The sequence below is a fragment of the Alosa pseudoharengus genome, unplaced genomic scaffold (assembly GCF_046254945.1).
Source record: "Alosa pseudoharengus isolate Yale_2024_CS ecotype anadromous, Long Island Sound unplaced genomic scaffold, YU_APseudo_1.1 YU_APseudo_1.1_scf_25, whole genome shotgun sequence".
NCBI classification, from domain to species: Eukaryota; Metazoa; Chordata; class Actinopteri; order Clupeiformes; family Clupeidae; genus Alosa; species Alosa pseudoharengus.
Window position 1 is genome coordinate 2,430,978 of NW_027468696.1, and position 10,740 is coordinate 2,441,717.

Here is a 10,740-nt window from a genome sequence, read left to right on the forward strand (position 1 = left end):
TGTGCTTGTCAGAACGACTGCATTACAGCTGTTTAAAGCCAGACGTACGCTATAACACAACTAAAGGTAGCTTTAGCCTGTATAGGGATGTATAAAGTTGCCCAAATGAATAGGTAATTGTAGACGTTGTTGTTGCATTATTGCATGTGGATGTTGTGCTATGTATGCATTAATTCCTGCAGGCGCCCCTGGTTATGTAAACGGTGCACAGCATATAGTCTTTTTTGTTCGATATCATCATGGCCAGTGAATTTCCAGTGGTGTGTGGGTGTGTGTGTCTGAATGTAGTTCCCCAACAACACAAGATAATAAGACAAGAAAAAATACACACCAGATAATAAGACAAGGAAAAAAACAAAACACCAGATAATAAGACAAGGGAAAAAACAACACCAAAGAATACAAATAAGACAAGCGAAAAAACAGAAGTGAGAGGAAATGTGCAAATCATTGCAGTCGCTCTGACTTGCGTCACTTTGAAACCATAAACCAACCGAAGACTGACAGAAAGTGTAACATGGTCAGGCTTTAAAATACAAACACATAGATGTGACCCCCCCCCCCCCCAAACACACACGCACAAACACACTTCTGCACTTGACTGTAGACACATTACTAGTGTAAGTGCTGCAACGATGCACACAGACATACAGCCATATTCTATGTTAAGCACATTGTGTCTATGCATCACACATTGGTTCATATTTAGATGTGGCCTTTAGGTGCGGAGGTGCAAATGTCTGCTGAAAAAAAATGACATGTTAAAATGTGTGCTGTTTGGTCTTGTACACCTTTGCCCTAGTGTTCTTGTGGTCCAGAGAAGAAACAGTCAAAATAGTGAGGGCCTCTCTCTCCCTCTCTCTCTCTCCCTCTCTCTCTCTCTCTCACACAAACACACACACACACACTCTCACACACACACACACACATATAAAAATGTGCTTCTCATATTTTCACACACACACACACACATTTATTTTTGTTTCTCATACTATGCTGACGCGAATGCACATTTGCCAGTAAGTTCATCAGCAATCATGCATTAATCTGTGTCCTCTTAAAGTGTATTTATGTCTTGGTCAGGTGTCTTTCCATTACTGCTCACTTGATTTGCACAACTGATCACTGATCGCCAACTGATTGCTGATCGCTTGATCTTGCACATAAAAGTCCCATTATAGTATATAGGTATATTTCCATTGTAACCTAATGTAGTTACCTGGCTATTCTTTCTCACATACACATTAAATATGTAAGTTAAACTGCCCAGGGGTGTGTTTCCCAAAAGCATAGTTGCTAACCTGTTAGCTACTTAGTTGGTTGGCAATAGGAAATTGCATTGCATATTCCCCTATGTTGGTTTGTAGCATCTGGTCTGTCCTCTAAGACAGAGGGCTTTGGCTTGTGTGAGGACAGCACCCTCTAGTGAGTAATGTGGGTGAAGCATACACTCACATTCTCTAGACAAGCCTGTCATATGTTAAAGTAAGATCATTATCAGACATGAGATGGGACATACAGTTGTGCTCATAAGTTTACATACCCTGTACATACACATGCTAATGTTGACTAAAAAGAGGAATGAAACAATCATCTTTTGGAAATTCATGCATTCTGATGAAGTTTCCTTGGCCTTTGGAAATAAAATAGCTCCACATCATCACATACCCTTCACCATGTCTCACATCTGGCATGGGGGACTTTCCATAAGATCATCTCTTAATGCAAATCAAACCAGCTATTAGGCTGACTGAAATCTGAAACTCTAGGTATGGTGAAGGATATGTGATGATGTGGAGCTATTTTAAGGAAAATGTATGTATGTATGTATGTATGTATATACTGTATGTATGTATGTATGTACTTATGTATGTATGTATGTAGCAGGTTGTTGGTTTTTATGTATTTTCATGTTTTGAATTTTTAGACTAGTACCCATTTCATTCAAGATGACGCAACAACACACAGACTTGCAAGTCATTGCCATAGTTGCCTAACTGTGCACACTTAAAATATAGAAGTTACTGTGTGTGAGAAGATAGAAAGGGGAAAACAAAGCAAAACAAGAAAGAAACACCAAACTTCCTGTATGTTGACACTCGGCTAACCACACACACTGGCCTGCAACCATAAGGCAGGTGGCTTCATGTCCATCCCCACGCCACTCTGCAGCGTCCTGTTCTCACCACGGACACTGTGCTTGAGTCTTCCCTTCCCACACCACTCCGCCCTGTTCTCACCACGGACACTGCGCTTGAGTCATCCCTTACCACGCCACTCTGCAGTGCTCTCACCACCGACACTGCGCTTGAGCCACCAGCAGACCAACATGGTGAGTGCCTTATCCAGCTCTCATGTGTGTTGACTGACATATTTAGAAGTATTTATGAACTTCTATTTTGTTCTTGTCATGTGTTTATGTATTGTTATAGCTTTTCATTGGTGGTTGGCATACATTCATGGTTAGAAACATATGTTTGGGCCAGTGACGGTGGCGATGGTTTAGTGGTAAAGGAATCTGGGAGTCCAAATTCAACACCAGAGGTGTGTGTTGATCCAAGAGGCAGCTATCATTATAAACTTAACCCTGATTTTTCGGAGGGACTTTCCCTGTAGTTAGCTAATTGTACGGTATGTTGGATTAGAGTGTCTGCTCAATAACAAAAAATGCATTGTAAATGTAAGTGGAATAATGCATTTGTTTATTATTAGTGCCTGTGTACTGGCTCATTTTAGGATACAGTATATTTTCTCAGCCATTACATATATTTTAACAACAATTTCCACATTTGATTTGTCTGTTGTTCACTGCATTATTATCATCATGCAGGTTATGGGGTCATTAACGACAGAGTGTATAACCTCATTATTATCATCATGCAGGTTACGGAGTCATTAATGACAGAGTGTATATCCTTTATCTTCCTTCTCCTACCCACAAAGGGTATGTACTAATTTTCCCGAGGGCTCAAAGTAGATTCCTCATATTATACTATACATGTAGATCAGTCATTTTTGTCTAGTATCCAAGCGTTATTTGTGACACTTTGCTTGTTTAGATGCAACTTCATTTTTGTGTGGATTTTACATAAACATTTACATGCAATGATCTAGCTAACAATTTTATCTAAAGCAACATACAAATGAGGACTAATATCCATGCTACGTTGCAAATGGAGACCTCATGGTAACAATAAATGTTACTTTGCAAATGCCACAAGACAGCCAGAGGAGGAGAGTGCAGAAACTTCTTGTTTCATGTGAGCCATTATAGCAGAATAGATTTAAGATAGAGAAGGGAAAAAACTTGGTGATTGTGACATGATTTGACAAGTGTGCACAGACAACTTGACCCTGATGTAGCATCTACAGACATGCATGTAGAAAGACAGCACAAATAACTTAACAACCGTGTCCATGTTTGTTTGTTTGTTTGTTTGTTTGTTTGTGTTAGGGGTTTATGTCGGGGCATGGAATGTCACCTACAGCCCTACATACATCTGTGCTCTGGAGGGATCATCAGTCACCATGTCCTGCTCTTACACCTACCCCAGTTATTATAAAGTTAAAGAAGCTTTCTGGATTAACCAAGACTCTAATATACCTGTTGATTTCTCAAAGAATGAGAGCTTCGCACGTAGGGTCACAGTGGACTGTGGAGACAAAAAGAGTCAGTGTTCTCTTCACATGACTAAACTAACCAAAGAAGATGCACTTTATCAGTACTACTGTAGGATTGAAACCTCTACAGTTAGACAAAAGTGGATAGGCAAACCAGGGATCTCAGTGAATGTCACAGGTAATATGAATGAAATCTTCAACTCATGATTCATGCTTCTTTATGAGTTTGGTATATGATTGTACTGTTCAAATCTTCCATATTGCGTTCAAATGGCTTTACATTGTCAGGGGGATTTCACTTTCACCAATTCACCATCCAAATCCTTCCGCTTCGTAGACCTCCGAGTTGTTTCCACTGAAAGGACAAACAATGTAACCAAGGGGGACATCATCACTCTCACCTGCAACACCACCTGCAATCTAACCAGCAACGCTTCATTCATCTGGAGTAAAGATGGACGTCCTGTAGAGAAGAAGCAGATTATCAACAACCAGCTGCAGCTCCACCCAGTCAGTTATGAAGATGAGGGCAGCTACACCTGTGCTGTTGGAGGATATGAGGATCTCCAATCTCCACCTTACGGGCTCAATGTAAAGCGTAAGTACAGGGATAAATTATAATGTAATTTACATTGTACATTGTAATGTAATTATTATGGCTCAGGATTAGGCCTATTCCATCAAGCACATGGTACACATATATGTTGTGCAGGCTCTTTGTATGCACAAGTGTAGTAATATGAATGTTTGTAAATTCAATCTGATTTTCTGAAAATGGAATGAAATATACTTCACTTCAATTAAAATAGCCCCACATCACATACCCTTCACCATATCTCACGATTGGCATGGGGTACTTTAAGACACTGTGCTAAGGGACCGTTCTGTATTTATGGAAAGGACCATCGGAGGAAAATAGGAGAGGGTCATGTCATTTTATTCTTTGTTGAGGGGATGGTCACCCAACTTTTTTTTAGTCTAGGAGGGAGGGTCACCCGACTTTTGTATTCATGAAAACAGCAACATTTGGGCTGTCGCCTAGGGCCTCGCGTCCTTCACTGACTCCTATGGAAAAAGCTTAACGTCCCAAAACAACGATCAATGATCATCAAATTTCTCTCATATTGCTCCTCATAATCATCTATAAAAATGTAGCCCAAAGTCAGCTAAAGTTATAGGCTATACAATTTCCCCTCTTAAAGACAAGCTGGTGTAGCTTATTAGACTACTATTAAAATGCACCGACGGTAGCCTAGGCACCAGGCTATCGCATGATTTCATGCACGTAAGTGAAAAGGGCCTCGCATCTGTCAAATTCGCACAGGGCCTCGCACCCCTTCTGACGGCCCTGCAGCTCCTCCTAAGACAGCGGAGAAAAGGTTAAAATAGGCTACGCGATAAACCCGGAAAAACTTGACAGGTTTGTTTCAGTCCCGGTGATTATTTGTGAAATCGACAGCCTTTCCAAGGCTTTTTAAGGAAGGAGTCGTAGCATGCAAGCTCCCATTGACAGTAGGCCTACAGAAGGCATCAATAAATTGTTAGGACTAGGGAAGGTCATGCGTTTTTTCTCAATCACTTTGGAGGGTCATAGAAAAATGTCTTGCTGGCGAGGGAGGGTCACGTCTTTTTTGACCAACGCTCCCAAAACTCCTTCGGTAGCCCCTTAAATACATAACGAACAGTCCCTAATCGCTGTTGTTGGAAACGGCTTAACTCCATATTTATCCGTTTCTTTCTTTTTTTTTGATGACACAATGTTGAAATATTTTCAAAATACACTTTTTTTTAATTTCCTGAAAACGAATGGACTTGGACATACAAGGTTTCCAGCCGACAGCAGCGTAATTTCCAAAAGTCTAATCCTCCAAAATGCATGCTAATCAGCTCAATGCTCCCACAAGCCCCACAATAGCGTATGTAGCGTATCTTATCTCATGAGTGACTTTGCACTTTGCCCATCATCTAAATTAGGACCAAAAGTGTCATTTTGGGATGATGCATACTTTCAGGGTACTTTCAGGGTATTTGAAATATATGTGAATGTATGTGAAACATGCTGATTTCTAGTAGCGCATACACCTTTAAAGGGACACACCGACGGCTCAGTGGCCGAGACAAACAGCCACAGGCTAACTTGTGTAAGCCACTGCCAGTGAATTACGTTAACTTAGTCTGGCTGCCAGTCAGTGTCAGACTGGGTGATCGCACACACAGAAGAGACAGTGGTATATTGTGTCATCCAACTCATTTACCAAAATGCTCTTTTTAAAGAGGAAGATGAAAAAGAGGAACAAGCAGAAGTATCAGTTTGACTCTCAGAAAGGTTAGGCCAGAGTCTGTGGTGTATTTTGTTTGGTAGGAATTGTTTGAAGTCACTTCTTGTAGACAACCATTCTGTGAAACTAAAAGGAAATGATGACATGGGGGAGAGAGGGGAAATTAGAGATCTTTGCGCTGAAATTCATCTTTGAAAATAAATGGAAATTAGAGAGATATCTTTGCGCTGTGAAACATGAATTATGACGCACTTCTCTATGTTTGATACTGGGTGACCACAGCATTATGTTGAATGAGAGGTGCTTTTACTGTTCTTTAAGTTTATATGCAGGATAGAGAACAGAGATACCGACTGTTGCTTATTATTTTGTTGTTTTATGTTATTCACCGGTCCCTATTTTTCCCCATTTGTACTTTCCCAGGTGGCCAAAGTGCTGTGATGAATGTGCTGATCGCTGTGGCAGTCTGTGTAGCTGTTGTGGTCCTCTGTGCCGTTTGCTGGGTCTGGTGAGTAGAGAAGACTGATGCAAAAAACACATACAGTACTCCCCCGTACCCCTGGTTCTCAAAGTCATCTCTACTTCCAGTACCCCTGGTTCTCTAAGTCATATCTACTCCCCGTGCCCCTTGTTCATGCTGTTTGCTATAAGAATAATTCACGTTTATTTCTCAATGATCTTCTGCCCGCTCCGCTATAGCTAGTGCTGTACCTATAGCTTTGCCCTCTCACAATTTATAAATGGTCAGTAGTGGGAACTACTGTTGCCTTCATGATTTCCTTTTAAAAGTTTCTTATAAGAAGGAAATATCAATAATGACAAGCCAGCAGGACCAGCTTATTTCTTCTGGTTGCCCTTTCATGTTTATTATCATCATTATTTTAGCTTTCATGTCACTCCTCATCTTTAAGTCATTTTGGATAAAAGTGCTGGCTAAATTACTAAATGTAAATGCACTATGTCTAAAATTCAGTTAAATCATATTAGGTTTCGCAAGAAGCACAAAGAGAGCAAAGGAGAGCTAGAGGTGAGATATTCAACTCCACCATTTACTGGCAGCCACATCATCATCATATTATGTCATACAGTACTGTATATTAATAAACTATATGAAATTATTTATGCAGAGTTGATGGTCCCAGATAAAGATTATTTAATTGTTGATTGACATGTGCATGAATACATACGTGCATACATACATACATACATATAAAATAATATAGCGGTATACTGTTTTAATTTTCTTTGTTTGTTTGTTTGTCTGTTTTTGTCTGTGTTTGTTTGTTTTCCCAACATGGCTAGCAATTGAGGGCAACACACAGTGCCGCGCTCAGGGCTGATGCCGCTGGAGGAGGAGGACCAGAGGGGGATGTCCAGTACTACAACATTAACTTCCAGAGCAGAGCTGCTGCTCCCCCCAGTGGTGGTACTGATGCTGCAGGAAGAGCAGAGGATGATGTCCAGTACTCCACTGTCCACTTCCAAGGCTCTGTAGAGTCAGCAGGAGCTCAGGGGGATGATGTACCGTATGCCAGTGTCCAGTTCAATGGCAATAAGTCAACAACGAGGTGAGTGTCTGGCCGTTGGATCATACAAGTCTCTGGCGTACACCAATAACAGAATATTGATTGATTCCTGTTTGATACATTAGGAGTGCTTAAATCACGTTACAAATAAAAAGGTTTGATCCACGGATGAACAACTCATTAAAGGGAATAATAATATTAATTGGCTCCTCAATACGCAAGGATGTGAGTGTTTTGACAAATACTGTAGGTTGGATACTGACAGTCATATGTCCAAGAAGTGGCACACTACTGCCATCTAGTGTTTATAATGGAGAATGATTCACTTATATTATGTTTGTACACTGCAAAAACTTCTTATCTATTAAAATCTATGGTTGGTATTGTTTTCATTAACTAGCACTTTCTCGTAAAATAATTTGACTTAATTTAAGAAGAGTTTGCCTCCTTTTAAGATTCATCCTGAAAACAAGCAAATCTGTCTGCCAGTGTGTTAAGCAAATTTGTCCTAAAACAAGCAAATTTGTCTGCAAGTGCGTTGAGTACATTTGCCTTGACTCCTTAAGACTCCTTAAAATAAGTCAAAATCTTCTTAAATTAAGTCAAAATTATCTTTCGAGAGAGCGCTACGTAAGTATGTTCATACCAAAAACAATACCAAATAGATATTTTGATCTTAATATAAGAATAATAACACTTGTTTCTTGTTTTTATGCTTGATTTTTTTATGTTTGTTTTCTGTAGTCCTTTGGGGCAACCAGAAGATGACACATCAGTGATCTATAGCCGTGTTTCCTGAGGAGCTGCCTCCGTAACCTCACAATCTGAACATCATCCTCATTTGAATCCTCTTCATCACCATCATCATGCTCATTATCATTAACCTCCGTAACCTCCGTAACCTCACAATCTGAACATCATCATCCTCATTTGCATCCTCTTCATCACCATCATCACCAACATCATGCTCATTATCATTAACCTCCGTAACCTCACAATCTGAACATCATCATCCTCATTTGCATCATCTTCATCACCATCATCACCATCATCATGCTCATTATCATTAACCTCCGTAACCTCACAATCTGATCATCATCATCCTCATTTTCATCCTGTTCCACCTCATCATCATCATCATCATCATACTCATTATCATTAACCAGAGGACCTTCTCTGCATTCATGATCCCACAGTCTCACAGGACATACTCTCTCTCTCCCTCTCCACCACCACTAGCACCATCACCATCTCTACCATCATCATTTTCAACAGCATCACCGTTAGCACCACCATCACCATCATTATCTTACACATAAGTGGAAAAATCCCAGAGAACAGACTCCAATACAAAACCACAGGACTTAAATTTAACTGAAATTGAACTTGGTACAATATGTAGCACTGCTCTAGCCTGGAAAAATCACTAAGTGAATGGTAAAACTTATTGCAAACGTATTGTAACACAAAGTAAAACGTTTGCAACACTTGCATTGAGACAGGCACTAGCTTTGAAATCATTGGTCCAGCCTTACCAATCACATTGATCAGAAATTCTGAGTGTTACTTCCTACTTCGCCTAAACTTTACAAACTGACATCAACAGTCAAGAACCTATGTACTGTATGTTGGTCTACCTTTGCTGTAAATACATTTCTACTATAAAGTGTCAGTTAAAAAGTAAAATGTTTTAAACACCAAGAAAGTATTGTTGTCTTCAAAAAAATCAGCCTAGGCTTCATATTAATAGACATTTAGATGTGTAGATTGCGTTATAAAGTGACACATTTATGTCACAAGTACAGTATGTCAATATGACCCTCTGGGAAAAAAAATAATTGCCCTGCAGAGGCTGACAAGTTGTAATGTCAAATCTCTTCCTGCAGAGGGCTCTTTAGTCCATCAGTCACTATGTGCTGACATCATGCTGGTGGTTTTGGGTTTGTGGTTCTCTGTGATGGCGTCATCAAAATGCAGAGCTGCCAACACTCACACATTGGCCGTGAGATTCATTCATTTGATTGGCTCCACGGCTCTCACGCTAATCCAACGCGTGAGGGTTGGCAGCTCTGAAAATGTGTCATGTGGTATCGCTGGCTTGTTTATTTACTTGCTTACAAACCTTTGTTGCTGTCAGGGACTTGCATAAACAAACAAATAAACGATCAAATCAGTTGATGGGTGACAAAAGACACACCATTATCCATGTTAGAGATGCAAGTGACACCTCTCCTCATTCTGTTTATAAATCCTATTACTTGGGTGTTTACATACATGTGGTATCAGAATTACCATCAGCAGCGTACAGAGGAATTGTATCACCACCGTGCAGATACGCCTCTTTCGCCACATCCTCCCACTAGATCACCGTTAACCCAGTAAAATGGAAACTATATTCTAAATGAATAATTAAATACATAAACTAAAACCATGACCTGCCATGTTTGATGGTTCTGTTCAAGTCTGGGGGAAATAATTGACCACGCCTGGTTAAAGAGGTTGACCAGTTGTTATGTCGCGTAACTTCTGTCAGTCACTGTCAGTCTGTCAGTCACTCTACTTGTGGCTGCGCAAGCATCATGCTGTCATCAGGAAACTGTGTGGTTTGGGTCTGTGGTTCTCTGAGAGGACAGAAACTTTCCATTCAGTGTTTCACAGGAGGTAAATGTATTGCTGTTGCGACTTGGATCGCAAACCCTGGATCTTACGGAAGGATTATTTAGAATTTATGCATGATGTGAGCGATGTCAAAGGTCAAATGGCAAGACAGACTCATATCCTCTGTGGCTGTGATTACGTAATGTAGATCCTAGCTACATACAGGGTTGGAGCATTGGAAAACACCCTTTTCCAAGTTAGTTACCTGTCAAAGAGATGTAAGTGAAACTTCATGTGAAAACTCACCTCATTCTGTTTACAAATCACATTTCTTGGGTGTTAATACACATTTGCTATCAGAATTACCATCAACAGCGTACAGAGGAGGCTATTTATCTATATTGCTGCAGTGCAGCCTAGCCTCTTCACCACATCCTCCCTCTAGATAAACCAGTAAAATGGAAACTATATTCTAAATAAAGAAATAAATGCAAAATAATAAAACTATGTATCATTGATGGGGGCTCAGTTTCAACCAATCCTACAATAAAACAAATCATGAACATGTCTGTACCATAACTTTCAGTTGATGTGTTGAATGGCCTGTTATGCTTCTGTTCAAGTTAGTCTGTTGTGGCCTCAGACCTCTGAGCTTGCTGTGTAAAACAGCGGACGGTGAGAGATTAATGCTGGTCTGTAAGAGCGAGAGAATGGCA

General features: G+C 40.2%; 1 protein-coding gene across 1 annotated transcript; it reads left to right on the forward strand.

Moving 5' to 3' along the window:
- The first annotated feature begins 2,123 nt into the window (after positions 1 to 2,123).
- On the forward strand, positions 2,124 to 9,141 carry LOC143099174 (uncharacterized). Its single transcript, XM_076262245.1, has 8 exons — positions 2,124 to 2,332; positions 2,884 to 2,944; positions 3,455 to 3,799; positions 3,959 to 4,219; positions 6,324 to 6,408; positions 6,888 to 6,927; positions 7,203 to 7,468; positions 8,171 to 9,141. Exons 1-8 carry the CDS (start codon positions 2,147 to 2,149, stop codon positions 8,223 to 8,225), a joined length of 1,299 nt encoding a protein of 432 aa, XP_076118360.1. The 5' UTR covers positions 2,124 to 2,146; the 3' UTR covers positions 8,226 to 9,141.
- Positions 9,142 to 10,740: the final 1,599 nt, after the last annotated feature.